We start from the raw sequence: 16409 nt of genomic DNA on the forward strand, positions 1-16409 counted from the left end.
TACAAATTAAAACCACAATAAGGTAGCACCTCACACTGGTCAGACTGGCTATCATTAAAAAGTCTACAAATAAACGAGGGTGTGGAGAAAAGGGCACCCTCCTACACTGTTTGTGAAATGCAAGGTGGTGCAGCAGTCACCGTGGAAAACAGTACGGAGGTTCCTTAACAACTAAAACTAGAGCTACCCCATGATTTAGCAATTTCACTCCCGGGCATACATCTGGAAAAGACAAAACTTCTAATTTGAAAAGATACATGTACCCCAGTGTTCATAGCAGCACTGTTTAGAATAGCCCCAGACATGGAAACAAACTCAATGTCCATCAACAGATAAATGGATGAAGAAAATGTGTGTGTGTGTATATATGGGCTTTCCTGATGGCTCAGATAGTAAAGAATCTGCCCACAATGAGGAAGACCCAGGCTCGATTCCTGGGTTGGGAAGATCCCCTGGAGAAGGAAATGGCAAAACACTCCAGTACTCTTACCTGGGAAATCCCATGAACAGAGGAGTCTGGTGGGCTACAGTCCGTGGGGTCATAAAGAGTCGGACACGACTGAGCAACTAACACACACACACACACACAGTGGAATGTGTGTGTGTGTGTGTGTAACAGAATACTACTCAGCTACAAAAAAAATGAATTTTTGCCATTTGCAGTGTGTGTGTGTGTAATAGAATACTACTCAGCTACAAAAAAAATGAATTTTTGCCATTTGCAGTGTGTGTATGTGTAATAGACTACTACTCAGCTACAAAAAAAACGAATTTTTGCCATTTGCAGCAACATGGATGTCATCCTAAGTGAAGGCAGACAAACTATTATACGATATCATTTATATGTAGAATCTATAAAATAACACAAATGAATCTATATACAAAACAGAAACAGGCACACAGACGTGGGAAACACGGCTATTAACTTACGGCTATCCAAAGCGGGGGAAGGGGGATAAACTGGGAGTACGGGGTTAACTAATACAAACTGCTGTAAATTAGACAGATAAGCAACACAGATTTGCTGTGTAATACAGGGAATAGTATTCAATATCTCATAATAACCCACAATCAAAAACAGATTAACTAAATCGCTTTGCTGGACACCTGAAACTAACACAATATTGTAAAGCAGCTATGCTTCAATAAAAAACAAACAAATCTTTAAAATGATGCTGAAAAATAAGTTGCAAGAAAAGATTATATTTACACCAGATAATCTTTTAAGTTGCAAGAATTTAAGACTATTAAATTCAATAAGATCTGTCCACTATCATTATCAAACCAATAAATACTGATTTTTTTCCACAACCAACTCATGCTGAAGGGAGACGCGGAGGAGACAGAAACGCACCTCTCCTAAGCTGGGGAGCGAAGAGGGCGACACTGCCCGCGAGCGCAGCGGGTGCAGCGGCTCCTGACCGACAGCAGGGGGGTGGTTCTGCGTCTGCACAAAAGGGTTCTGCGGGGGCCTGTGAGGCAGTGGGGGCAGGCCGTAGGGAAAACCCGGCCCCACCAGGTGATTCTGCTGTAAGTTAGCAAAAGTCCAAGCTCCATCAGGTGCCAGATATTTCAGAGGCGGGGTGAGGTGCTCAGATGGCAACGAGAAAGGAGAGCTAAACGCCGGGGGCGGCAGGCGCTGCGGGAACGCCGGGCTGCTGGCCATGTCGAGGTCTCTGCTGCTGTCAGTGAAGTCTGGAAAGCGGGCGCCGAGGTCTGCGCCGGACGGGGGCGAGGGGGCTGCTGGCGGGCTCCGAGTCTGAGTCTGTCTGTACTGCAGAAGTCTCGACTGAGGCGGCGGCATCTCAGCTAGCTCCCGTGTTTCACTTTGCTCGCGATGAGACAGTTCTCTGAGTAAGTCCTGAAACCTATGTAAGGATGACGAAATATGAGAGCTGAGTCAACTACATGTGTAATTTTTACAAACAAAAGCATAATAACTAGAACTAGCATTAATTCATCTCAAAAGTAAGCATTAATGCTCACAGATGTTGAACTGAAGACACTAAATATACCCAAGTATCTGATTTCTTTCTTCCCCTTGGCTTTAAAAGCAACTGTCCTTGTCTTTCCATGCGTTTGGTAGCTGGCAGTTACAGAAGGTCACCGTAACAGTGGATCTTACTCAGAAGGGATTAGCAAACGCTTCACTGCAGTCAAATGACACACCATAAAAACAAATTTAGAATGAGCACCGAATACTCAAACATCTGACTTAAAAGAGGGTAGAATTTTGTGCAAAAAATATAGTGATAGTAAATTTATAATTTTTAACTTTTAACCTCTAATTTAATTCTGTTCTCTTTGCATTCCTTGCATTTTGACTGAATACGGAAAAAACACCCACAGTGATGGTACATGTCTCTTTCACAGCACACTGCAAAGCTAGAGGCCACATAAATGCATGGTCCACAGCAGACCTTCCATGCCTAGGTTTTCACAAAAGTTACTTCTAAAATGATGTTCTGTATTTTAGAGTCAATCGACAGAATTGTGTAGCAGTTGCCTAGAAGGCTGGCATCCAATTTCTTTGGGACAGTATTCCGGTACGAGGCTAAAAGGACAACATTCAAGAAAGAAAACAGTAAGGAGGTCACATTTCAGGGGCCCTTTTCAGTCTGCTGGAATGACTGTGAGTCAGTTGTTTCTGACCGTGAGTCAGCTGTCTCTGCTTCGTCTTCAGCACTGCTGGGGAGTTTCCAGTCTGCTCTCACTGGGGGCTGAGGCACTCCGACGGGCGGCTGGGGAAGGTGCTGGAGGAGCGGGTGAGGGTGGTGGTGCGGGTGCGGGAGGCCGCCCTGACTGAGATAGGTGTGGTGCTCACTCCAGTGCTGGAGCCGCACGTGCTGCTGCCTCAGGGCTTCCAGAGCCACACTCCCGTGCATACGATCTGCAAACACATTTGTAACACGTTTAAGTTTCCAGCATCTAGGGTATCAAGTTAATTTCTTCAAGAATTTTTACAATCAGATATTCTCCACAAAGACACGGCTACCATGTGAGCCTGGAGAAAGCAGGACTTCTAATTTCGCCAGTAACTAAATCGCAGTAATGATGGGGATTCCTCCTCACCTACAGCATGACGTAACCTGACACCAACTGCATGCTTAGTTCTATAAAGCATTTGGAACTAGCTTCTGATTATTTGGCCAGCGTTATGTGAAGAAATGAATCAATCCTGATTCAAAGGAATACTGTACAGCACATGTCACTGAAGTAAACACTCTCAGACGCTGTCCTGTCCTGCAAGTGACAGGAGAACTCACCCAAAGCCTCCCCGATCGGCAGGCCTGGGGGGCTCTCATCCGGGAAGCTGTTCAGAGGTGAAGGCAGGATGGGGCCGGGCTGCGTGAGGGCCCGCAGGGGACTGTGGCCCTCCTGCAGCACGGGTGGGGGCTGCTGCTCGGGAACCACAGCCTCTGAGGGCGGGGACTGTGGCCGGTGGGGAACCGCGTTATTGAAAAAAGCGCTGCCAGGGCCGGCCGGGTAGGCAGGGGAGAGCTGAGGCGGCGGCGGGCCCAGCTGAGGGGCCACCTGACTGGGCTGGGCTGGCACTGGGCTCGGCTGTTCAGGCAAGTTACTCTGCTGCTGACTCAGCAAGGCGTGCTGCTGCGGAATTGGGAAGGGTGGTCTCGGGAGCTGGGGAAGGGGATGAAAATGACGACCGGGGATGGCGTACTGTGCATGGGGGGCAGGGAGAGGAAGGTTTATGTGTCTTGGGGTGAGATTATCTTTGCGATGAAATTTGGGATTGGGATAAACAATGCCAGGACGTGATTCAGGACTTCTGTTCTGTGGGTTTGGTTCCAAATCAATCTAAAAAAAAGGAGAAATATGTTTTAGCTGCAGAAGATCTAAGTCCTGTGGCTTCCCACCTTTCCTCCCCTCAGCACTTCTAAAGGATATGATCCATTCTTATCAGTAGGAGCAGGAGCACTGTGTGCCTAGTAAATCACTTTCTGACAATCAAATAAGAGAATATTCTTTAAATCAGGAAAGACGAAACAGAAAAAACAGCATATTAAATCTGAGTCATAAGGAGAGATACTACTATTTTATTAGCATATTGATTTTAAAAACATTATTTTTTTTACACTTCCTTCCTTGGAAAGATAACCAATTATTTCCTTCTGATATAAATCATTGAAATGTGTTCTTTCTTTCTGATTTTATTGCTTTTATACATCTCTTCCCTCAAACATATCTACATTAAAATAAAAAACTTGTCTCAACTTAAATAACTTTGAAATGAACAAAAAAATAAGTACTATATCATCTTCGAATAATCAGTTTGGCTGTCAATTTTTGCCATCATTCCTTCAACAAACACTTATTGAGGGCGTACCAAGGACACTGTGCCTGGTGTGAGAGATTAAAGACACAATACGACTGCACCTGTGCCATCAAGACTGTAGAGCGAGGGCCGGCAGACCACGGCCCCCAGGCCACTTCCGGTCCACTATACCTCTGCACACGAAGCTTTACTGGCCACGGCCACACTCATGTGTTCACATGTAGTCTGCGTCTGCTGTCTCACAGTGACGGCAGAGCTGAGGAGCTGCAACAGAAGCCACATGGCCCACAAAGTCTGAAAATTTACTATCTGGCCTCTCACAGAAAGTTTGCTAAAATCTGGCTCAGAGTTCAGTAGAGGACATCAATACGTAAACGGAAAATTAGAGGTATTGTAAGAGGATGTGACATGAGATCCCACAGCCTGAGAAAATCAAAGGTGACTTCACAGACATGACGACACTCGAGTGGAATCTTTACAAGAGACTGGAGTTTCGCAGTGAGGGAAAGACATACTAGATAAAGGTAACAGCTTACACGCTGAGAAGAGGGAAGAGAAAAAGTATGGTGGATCTGAGGGGATAAGTTTTGTGTACAAAGAGCTACAACTAGGCTTGCATGCTAATTTCCTTCTCCTGGACATCAAATAAAACTTCAACAGCCCAATTACACAAGACCCTGAATGATTCAATACTGAATATAAACATTTTTCTTTTAATCTCAAAGACTGTGGTAAGCTACTGAAGGTTTTTAAGCTACGGAGGGCTGTCTTCCTTCTGAAACACAAGAAGGGAAGTGACTGGAAGAGGAGAGATTAGTTTTCACGGAAACTCCCTCTGAGGCTGATGATGAAGAAGTAAGGGTGGCTGAGGACAAAAAGTGTCAAGTCCAAAGTTCTCAGCTAACAGGGTGAAATTCTGAGGGTTTAATCTCTAAGGCGAGGTCATCTTCTGATCATGAGAATAATGGCAGAAGGTACCCCAGTCATCAAAAGAGCTGCAGAGTGAACTGGGCAAAGGGAGCCTGGTACACGTACGAGACACGTGGAGGGCCCCACGGGTGCCCTGAGGTTAGAAAACATGAGTCTCCAGTAGCACCAATTCAACCAGTGCTTTGATTCTTCCCTAACTGGTTCATGAGTACAGACGCAGATGAACAACTGGGTTAAGAGTTAAGGATAGATACAGGAGACATGATGAGAGAGGGACTTGAGAATGTTAAATCTTCCTTCTCCACTATAACAGCTCTTCCCAACCTGAGATCATTTTTAATGACACAACTATAGCTATGTCTTCACTTACTACTTTATCATCAGAAGTCTCTAAATTTGAGTCCATCACTGAGTAACACAATTTGAGAAAAGTACTCTGATAAATAAAGTAGCAAAGAAACAGCAGAGGGAGAGTGCAACGTGCCCACAAGATCCTCATCAAACAACAAAATGTAAAAGGGGAGATAATTTTCTATAAAACACCAGGATTCTAAGATGCTCAATTAAACCAAATCCATGAGAACAATGCATTCACTAAAGGTAAATCACATACCTGTTTCGCTTCTGTAGGTTTTTTCTCTGGTGTTCGAATCCTATTAATTTCAGGGCCAGGATTATTTGTATCACTTTTACCTAAGGAAATATTTTAAAGTTGTTATACACTGTCTCCAGTAGATGTCACAAATTCCAATGACTATTCAATATTAGACGAAAAGTAGGATATTTTAAACATTTTTCACCTATTATTGATTATTACTACTTTGGTTTTGTGCTTAAAATTTTGGAGTTGCAATTTCTCTGCAAGAAAGAAAATTTATAAATGAAGCAAATTTCTTTATGACAAAGCAAAAATTCAGTAAGGAATAACCTTAAAACATCAAATAATCCGAAAGATGACTGCCCATTCTCCAGGGGTTTACAGCCTCATTTTTGTAGACTAGACACAGAAAAGGCCTTGGTCTTCCCGCCTATGTATGGCTTAATACTTTGGCCACTTACAAATGGAATTAAGCAAAAATCCAAATAATCTGTCAATTTTAACTAGTAAAGGAATCTAAGATCCTCTGGAGGAAGGCATGCCAACCCACTCCAGGATTCCTGCCTGAGGAATCCCACGCACAGAGGAGGCTGGTGGGGTACAGTACATGGGGTCACAGAGTTGGAAATGACTGAAGCAAGTCAGCACACGTACACGCAAAGGAATCTAAACTAAATAAAGATATTCTGAAAAAAGTGCAGTTATATTTTCAAAAGTAACAGATATCAAACTAAATATAAGTGGATGATAATAAAGGAAGCAATATTCGGGTTAAAAATCACAATTATAATAGACAAATAACGGTAGTTCATGCATGTGAAAGGCTTTTAATCTATAAGAACTAACTACTGGATACTCTAAATCTCTTGAAAGAATCCTTAATTTGAGTTCTTCCTTGAAAACATTCTTTTAAGAATGCCACTGGAACTCTGTGCCAAAACAGCCTTACTACTACACCTCAGAAATGAAAACTACAATGCCCAAGATGAAAAATACACCAGATGGAGTTAGCAGATTAGACACTGCAGAAGAAAACCAGTGAACCCGAAGGTACTGGCAGCAGAAACAATGCTTGATGAAACACAAAAAGAAAAAAAAGAATTTCTTTTTAAAATGAAAAGGGCGTGCATGAACTGTGGGAAAATTTTAGTTCAATTCAGACGCTCAGTCGTGTCCGACTCTTTGCAACCCCATGAACCGCTGCACGCCAGGCCTCCCTGTCCATCACCAACTCCCGGAGTTTACCCAAACTCATGTCCATCGAGTTGGTGATGCCATCCAGCCATCTCATCCTCTGTCGTCCCCTTCTCCTCCCGCCTTCAATCTTTCTCAGCATCAGGGTCTTTTCAAATGAGTCAGCTCTTCGCATCAGGTGGCCAAATTATTGGAGTTTCAGCTTCAACATCAGTCCCTCAAGAAGCTAATAAATCTATGCCCCAACCAGTAATGCTGAAGAAGCTGAAGTTGAAAGGTTCTATGAAGACCTATAAGACCTTCTAGAACTAAAACCCAAAAAAGATTTCCTTTTCATTATAGTGGACTGGAATGCAAAAGTAGGAAGTCAAGAAATACCTGGAGTAACAGGCAAATTTGGCCTTGGAGTACAGAATGAAGCAGGGCAAAGGTTAATAGAGTTTTGCCAAGAGAACGCACTGGTCATAGCAACCACCCTCTTCCAACAACACAAGAGAAGACTCTACACATGGACATCACCATATGGTCAACACCGAAATCAGATTGATTATATTCTTTGCAGCCAAAGATGGAGAAGCTCTATACAGTCAGCAAAAACAGGACCAGGAGCTAACTGTGGCTCAGATCATGAACTCCTTACTGCCAAATTCAGGCTTAAATTGAAGAAAGTAGGGAAAACCACTAGACCATTCCAAATCAAATCCCTTATGATTATACGGTGGAAGTGACAAACAGATTCAAGGGATTAGATTTGACAGAGTGCTTGAAGAACTATGGACGGAGGTTCATGACATTGTACAGGTGGCAGGGATCAAGACCGTCCCCAAGAAAAAGAAATGTAAAAAGGCAAAATGGCTGTCTGAGGAGGCCTTACAAATAGCTGTGAAAAGAAGAGACGAGAAAGGCAAAGAAGAAAAGGAAAGATATACCCATTTGAATGTAGAGTTTCAAAGAATAGCGAGGAGAGATAAGAAAGCCTTCCTCAGTGATCAATGCAAACAAATAGAGGAAAACAACAGAATGGGAAAGACTAGAGATCTCTTCAAGAAAATCAGGGATACCAAGGGAACATTTCATGCAAAGATGGGCTCAATAAAGGACAAAAATGGTATGGACCTAACAGAAGCAGAAGATATTGAGACGAGGTGGCAAGAATACACAGAAGAACTAAACAAAAAACCCAGATAATCACGATGGTGTGATCACTCACTTAGAGCCAGACACCCTGGAATGCGAAGTCAAGTGGGCCTTAGGAAGCATCACTATGAACAAAGCTAGTGGAGGTGATGGAATTCCAGTTGAGCTATTTCAAATCCTAAAAGATGATGCTGTTAAAGTGCTGTACTCAATATGCCAGCAAATTTGGAAAACTCAGCAGTGGCCACTGGACTGGAAAAGGTCAGTTTTCATTCCAATCCCAAAGGAAGAAATTGCCAAAGAATGCTAAAATTACCTCACAATTGCACTCATCTCATACACTAGCAAAGTAATGCTCAAAATTCTCCAAGCCAGGCTTCAACAGTACGTGAACCGTGAATTTCCAGATGTTCAAGCTGGATTTAGAAAAGGCAGAGGAACCAGAGATCAAATTGCCAACATCCGTCGGATCATCAAAATACCAAGAGAGTTCCAGAAAAACATCTACTTCTGCTTCATTGACTACGCCAAAGCCTTTAACTGTGTGGATCACAACACACTGTAGAAAATTCTTTAAGAGATGTGAACACCAGACCACCTGACTTGCCCCCTAAGAAGTGTGTATGCAGGTCGAGAAGCAACAGAACTGGGCATGGAACAACAGACTGGTTCTAAATCGGGAAAGGAGCGCGTCAAGGCTGTGTATGGTCACCCTGCTTATTTAACTTCTATGCAGAGTACATCATGAGGAACGCTGGACTGGAGGAAGCACAAGTAGGAATCAAGATTGCCGGGAGAAATATCAATAACCTCAGATATGCAGATGACACCACGCTTATGGCAGAAGGCAAAGAACTAAACAGCCTCTTGATGAAAGTGAAAGAGGAGAGTCAAAAGTTGGCTTAAAACTCAACATTCAGAAAACTAAGATCATGGCATCTGGTCCCATCACTTCATCGCAAATAGATGGGGAAACAGTGACAGACTGTATTTTGCGGGGGTGGGGTGGGGGGGCTCCAAAATCACTGCAGATGGTGACTGCAGCCATGAAATTAAAAGACACTTGCTCCTTGGAAGAAAAGTTATGACCAACTTAGACAGCATAATAAAAAGCAGAGATATTATTTGCCGACGAAGTTCTGTCTAGTCAAAGCTATGGTTTTTCTCGTAGTCATGTATGGATGTAAGACTTGGACTATAAAGAAAGCTGAGCGTCAAAGAATTGATGCTTTTGAACTGTGGTGTTGGAGAAGACTCCTGAGAGTCCCTTGGGCTGCAAGGAGCTCCAACCAGTCAATCCTAAAGGAGATCAGTCCTGGGTGTTCATTGGAAGGACTGATGCTGAAGCTGAAACTCCAATACTTTGGCCACCTGATGCGAAGAGCTGACTTATTTGAAAAGACCCTGATACTGGGATCGATTGAAGGAGGGAGAAGAAGGGGACGACAGAGGATGAGATGGTTGGATGGCATCACCGACTCAATCGACATGAGTTGGAGTGAACTCCGGGAGTTGGTGATGGACAGGGAGGCCTGGCGTGCTGCAGTCTATGGGGTCGCAAAGATTCGGACATGACTGATTGGCTGAACTGAACTTAACTAAATAAATGTGTAGCTGAAGTTCCAGAAGAGAAAAAGAGGTGAGACAGAAACAAATTCTAATGAAACAGAAGTCAAAGCTTTCCAAATTTGATGAAAACTGTAAACCCACATATCCAAAAAGCTCAACAAACCCCAATCCCAAGAAGCATGAATAAAACTACTCCAAGGAATATCATCATAATCAAACTACTATACAGAAAAACAAAGATAAAGATGACATCAGATTTCTCACTCGAAACAATGTAAGCAAGAAAACTAAAAGATAAAACCTATCAACCAAGATTCTCTGCCCTGGAAAAAATCTTTCAAAAATGATAGTGAAATAAAACATTTTCAGACATATAAATGCTGAAAGAATTCATCACCAACAGGCTTGAAGTACAAGGAGTGTTAAAAGAAGTCCTTCAGGCAGAAGGAAACTTATTCAAATAGAAACATGAATATCAAGATTATCAGAAATACTAACTACATGGAGATACAAAAGATTATCTCTTATTATTTAAAACACTTTTAAAAGATACTTGGCTATTTCAATGAAAATAATAACAATGTATGGGGCTTATATAACATATGTAAGAGTAAAATGCATGAAAACAACATTTAAAGGCCAGAAAAGGAAAAACTGAAATATTTTAATGTTCTTTTGCTATACCTGAAGTGATAAAACATAAAATGGAAAGTAAACTGTGATAAATTAAAGATGAATGCTATTAACCTAAAGCAAATATTAAAATAATAAAAAGAGCTACAGCTAATAATCCAACAAAGGAGATAAAATGGAAACGTAAAAAATAGGCAACTAATTCAAAAGAAGGCAGAATCAAAGGAAAAAGGGAACAAAACCAGATTGGACAAATTTAAAATGGAAGATGATAAAATAACTTTATCAATAATCACATCAAGTATAAATGTTCTAGATCTCCCAATTAAACAGCAGAGATTGTCACATTAGATTTTCTGTAAACTAAAATAAATACACTTTAAGTATAAAGACACAAACAGATTAAAAATAGAAGTTAGAACAAATACTGTGCTATCACTTGCCAAAAAAAAGCACTGATGTTCAGCAAAGTAGAGCATAGAGCAAAGAATATTATCAGAGATAATAAAGAAGTTCAATCCATAATGAAAAATGAGTTAATTAATCAAGAGTTGTTGTTGTTCAGTTGCTAAGTCGTATCTGACTCTTTGTGACCCCATGAACTGTAGCACGCCAGGCTTTCCTGTCCTTCACTATCTCCCTGAGTTTGCTCAAACTCATGTCCAAGAGTATATAATCCTAAATGTTTATGTACCTAACATCAGAAACTTCAAAAATCATCAAGCAAAAGTCAAAGGAAAAATAGATAAACACCAATGATATTTGGAGAATTCAATATTCCTCTCTCAATATTCGTTTTTTAAAAGGTAGACAGAAAATCGGCCAAGACAAAGCAGACTTGCACAGTCCTATCGAGCGACCTGACCTGCAGCACTCGGATGCTCCACTCTTGTCCAGTGCGCACGGGGCACTGGAATGACAGACCGCATCCCGAGCCGTAAAACAAATCCCAATATGTTCAAAAGGATTCAAGGCATGCAAAGTGTGTTCCCTTATCACAACTGAAGTAAAACTAGAAAGCAGTAAGAGAAAAATACTTAGAAAATCTCTAATAATTCACCTAAATTCACCTTTGTAAATAATCCATGTATCTAATTTTAAGAGAAATCAGAAAGTGTACTGGACTGAATGAAATAAAAGTATAATGCTGGGATTCTGTAGGATGCACTGCTGGGGAGACAACTGTATCAGTCTAGGCCCTCACCTTAACAGAACACGTGCAAGACTTGCAGTTTGAAAAAAAAATTTTTTAAGGCAGAAAGTGAAGACCTTAAAGAAGAGAGAGACACTCTGTTCATATACCAGAAAATTAAATATTAAGATGTCAGTTTTCCCCCAAAACTGACCCACAGATCCAACACAATTCTAATCAAAATCCCAGCAGGCTTTTTAGTAGGAACTGACAAACTGATTCTAAAATGCAGGTGAAAATGCAAAGGACCTGGAATAGATTCTTCCGAAAAAGGAGAATAAAGTTGGAGGACTCATACTACCTGATTTCAAGACTTTCATAAAGCTATAGCACTCAAGACAGCATATTTGGCAAAAACAAGCACATGCACCAGCAGAAGACAACACAGCCTTCACACATGTGGTAAACTGATTTTAACAAAGGCACCAGGTGATTTTAACGGAGGAAAGGAGGCTGTTTTCAAAAAAATGGTGTTAGCTGTTTACAATAGCCAGGACATAGAAGCAACCTAGATGTCCACTGTCAGATGAATGGAGAAGAAAGCTGTGGTACATATACACAATGGAGTTTTACTCAGTTATTAAAAAGAATGCATTTGAATCAGTTCTAATGAGGTGGATGAAATGGGACCCTATTTCCCATTGTGAAGAGTGAAGTAAGTCAGAAAGAACACCAATACAGTACATTAAGGCATATATACAGAATTTAGAAAGATGGTAACGATGACCCTATATGTGAGACAACAAAAGAGACACGGATGAAAAGAACAGACTTTTGGACTCTGTGGGAGAGGGCGAGGGTGGGATGATCTGAGAGAACAGCATCGAAACGTGTATATTATCACATGTGAAACAGATAGCCAGTCCAGGTTCGATGCATGAGACAGGGTGCTCAGGGCTGGTGCTCTGGGATGACCCTGAGGGATGGGATGGGGAGGGAGGTGGGAGGGGGGTTCAGGATGGGGGACACATGTACACCCATGGCTGATTCATGTTAACGTATGGCAAAAACCACTACAATACTGTAAAGTAATTAGCCCCCAATTAAAATAATTAATTTAAAATAAATAAATAAAAACAAAAAACGGTGTTAGAACGACTGAGCATACAATATGCAAAACAAAATGATCATGAAGAAAATTTTCAATTCTTACCTCATAACATATACATAAAAATTAACTCAAAGTAGACCCTAATATAAAAGCTGAAACTATTAAACGTCTAGAACAAAACACAGAAGGCAAAAAAATCTCAGACATAATGCCAAAAACATGATACTTCTATTCTTCGAAGATACTGTTAAGAAAATTAAAAGGCAAGAGACAACCTAGAAGAAAATATTTTCAAAATACACATCTAATTAAAGACTTTTATGCAGAATGTATAAAGAACTCTTCTAACTTAGTAAGACAAGCCAATAAAAAAGTGGACAAAAGACATGAATAGCCACTGCATCAAAGACGCATACATAACAAATAAACCCAACGAAAAAGATACTCAACATCACTGGTCACCAGGAACATGCAAAACAATACAGTAATTGGATACTATCAGATATCCATGAGCAAGGGTAAAATTTAAAAAGCTGATGGCACGAAGAGCTAAGGAGAACTAAGGAGCAACTAGAAATCTCACACATAGTAGAAATTAAAAATGGTTTTGGTCACTTTGGAAAACAGTATGGCAGTTTCTTACAAAGTTAACAAAAGTGCCAACATAACAGTTCAATCCTGGGTATTTACCCAAGAGAAATGAAAATATGTTCGACACATGTTCATAGCAACTTTACTCATGACAGCCAAAAATCAGAAATAATTAAGGACAGATAAAAACAATTAATGGATAGATAAAACCGTGTAGTTCATCCATACAAGGGACTACTAATCAACAGCAGAAAGGAACAAACAACTGATACTGACAACACAAATTAATCTCAAACGTTTAAATTAAGCTAAGTGAATGAGTCCAGACACTATGATTTAATTCACACAACAGACTAGAGACAAAAGTACAGGGACACAAGTCAGAGGAGCAGTCGCCCCGGGCTGGGGCTGGAGGAGGAGACTGACTGCAAAGGGATAAGAGGGTGTCTCTAAGGCAATGTAAAAACCCTGGATCTCAATACTGGTGGTGGTGAACACCTCTATATATGCGTCAAAAAACATTAAACTACATTTTAAAAGGCTGAATTTTACCATGTATAAATTATACCCCAATAAACTAGACTTTAAAAAATATAGAGGGTAATTTTTCCTTATTTATAAATTCTAGTAGACCAGAGACTAGGATTTGCACAAGAAATAACTGCTTTAAATCAATTATTGCCAGAGTAGCCATTCATGTTTTGTATGCTACAAAAATATTTTGCATTAACAAAAATGTTTAACAGGAGAGGGCTTGCTGTCTCAGTTTTAAATGACTATCATTTGAAATAACCTAAATGCTGACATTTTTCAGGAAATGGGTAATTACTTCAATCATAAGTGACAGGCTGCAAATTATGCATATCTGTGCACGCATCTGTCTCCTGGAGAGAGGACCCAGGGTTTCCACATCAGATTCCTTCTCAAAGAGGTCATCTGTGAACGAGGTAACAGTCATCCTGCTAGAGGAACTTGACGCGTGATGCCATGTGGCACGTCATCAACTTATGAGCACGAGAGCAACAAAACAGCTCACCGTTTCGACTTTGCTCATGTTGATCCTTCTCCTGATGCTGGTTCTGTGGCTGCCCTACGCTGACAGGTGGGTGGTGCCCAAGGCCATAAGGAATAGGAGACCCACGTCCATGTGTCTGTAAGAGGTTCATGTTGTAGGCCATTGCTGCCTGGTGTGTAATGATTCGAGGATCAACCGCAAACCTGCCCTGGTATCCTGTCCATGGCACCTAGGTTATTACAAGAAATAAAATAATTGCTTTAAAGACATTTTGGCAGTCAAACTGCTATAGTGCTATTAATTAGGAAAGAGCAAACACACAGAGATGTTAATTCTACCGAACTGAATAACTACAAAACAGATGCTGATAGTAACAATTGGCAGAATGATGGTTGTACTGTCACTGGGGCTCTGTGAATCTTTAGTGTGTGAGGGAAAACTGATCACTTCCTGTACACACTAGGTTAGGAAGAAATCAAGGACTTAAAATAGGTATTAACAATTATTTTTTGAGGCATCAAATCATTTTATAGACCTGAATCATTTTCCTTCAATATGAATGAACATATGTAACTGATTATCACGAAAATGGCCTTTTAAAGTCATATAAATAGACATATGGTTTAATAAACTTGAATAAAAGAACAGGGAAAAAATTTAAGAAAGAATTCAGTCTAAAGAGTCTCAACTCAAAAAAATATGTATGATTACTCTTTTATATGAATAACCAAATCATTTAAGGTTCATTTACTGTCAGCAAAATTCAAACAGGTCACTAATTTAACTAATGCTTCTGATTAATTAAACTACAGAAACAAAATTTCTTTAGATGTGTCTAAATATATAATTGCTGCATATTAAGGTAAAAGGAATAAATACAATGACATCTGAGCTACCATCGCTATTATTTTAATATATCTGTTAAATGGAGACTCTTAGACATCTTATATAACAAAAGCCTCTGTGACCTAGTGAAATGAAATCTAGATCCTAAGCAACTTACTATTTAAAGCAGATGATGTATAATGTTGCCAGGCTGTCTGGGAAGAAATAGCTCAGCTAAAATTGAAAGTCTATGGGGAGTCGACATAAATGAGATACTTCTTATTGACAGTTATCCTCACTGGCTGCCATGATTGTGAACTATCATGACCAATACGGCTGAAAAACGTCAGCAGCTATGCATTTTTGCATTTTGGGCGTGTGGAGAGGGGTGTCCAAGATACTTGACAATGATCACCTCTATCTGAAATTATAGTACTTACCTTAAATGAAATATTTTCTAGGCTAAAAATTCCTGAATTTGGAAATATTTGTATAACAGTAAATTTTTCACTTACCAAAATATTCAAAAATCTTAAAGAAAATAAAAATGAGTTTTACATAAGATGGAAGCCCTCTAAAAGTCTAGGCAGTCTTAGAAATGATTTAATAATGTTTTTAAATACAGGCAGGATTTCACAAGGAAGGCGTGGAATTCCTCAGATATGTTTAGATCCAAGGGAGCTAGACTACTCTATGCCTTTCTGTTTCCTCCTTAGGAAGCATTAGTAAATTATATAAGAATGAAAAAGCAAAAGACAAAATAAAAACATCACTTTACAAAACAAGAGTCCAATTTACTAGCTCTGTTAACTTTTAGCCCAGTTTTTCCCAGTAAAACTATTTAAAACAATACAAAGGCTTCTCAGTCACAACATCCAATCTACAGACTTCGTGACAAGCACTGACAATCCAGTAACAAACTGGAAGCCACACTCGCATTTCTGGGCCACACGAGCGACTTTTAAAGCAGCTCACAGGCACTGAAAAGCCGAAAACAGAGCACTACTTGGGCAATGATTTAGTGAAGCCCACTTTATCTCATTCAATAGAGAGTATCTTAAACAGCTACTCACAGGTAAAGGCACGGACATAACGACATTCCCTCCATAGACAGCAGGTACATAAAGAATACTCGTCCCAGTGTGAGGATCGATTCTCTGAACAGGGCTTGGAGATTTCCCCAAATTTGGATGCGGTCCAAGAGGAGGTGGAGGAGTATATGCTCTGATAGGATTGCCAATAAGCACAGAGGGATTGGGCTGAACTGAAAAACAAATAGAAAAAGGACATAATAGCTCTACATATTCACATAAACAAAAATAATTAAAGTCATCCCACAGCAAAATACATTTCCCAGGTTTGCCATAAAGTATCTTACAA

The 16409-nt window shown here is 40.4% G+C and overlaps 1 protein-coding gene across 4 annotated transcripts in view; it reads right to left on the minus strand.

The window, feature by feature from the left end:
* HELZ (helicase with zinc finger) overlaps positions 1–16409 on the minus strand; it is a 160285-nt gene that overhangs the window by 19976 nt on the left and 123900 nt on the right. For all 4 annotated transcript variants that reach the window (XM_088829420.1, XM_055408786.2, XM_055408785.2 and 1 more), the window contains 6 exons: positions 16103–16293; positions 14226–14433; positions 5838–5917; positions 3267–3816; positions 2653–2890; positions 1355–1868 (listed from right to left, as the gene is read on the minus strand). In XM_088829420.1, the coding sequence (XP_088685546.1) occupies positions 1355–1868; positions 2653–2890; positions 3267–3816; positions 5838–5917; positions 14226–14433; positions 16103–16293 (1781 nt within the window). The remainder of the gene's footprint in view (positions 1–1354; positions 1869–2652; positions 2891–3266; positions 3817–5837; positions 5918–14225; positions 14434–16102; positions 16294–16409) is intronic.

The sequence above is a fragment of the Moschus berezovskii genome, chromosome 20 (genome assembly GCF_049115385.1).
Source record: "Moschus berezovskii isolate FMDL1 chromosome 20, NW_MosBer_1.0, whole genome shotgun sequence".
Taxonomy (NCBI): domain Eukaryota; kingdom Metazoa; phylum Chordata; class Mammalia; order Artiodactyla; family Moschidae; genus Moschus; species Moschus berezovskii.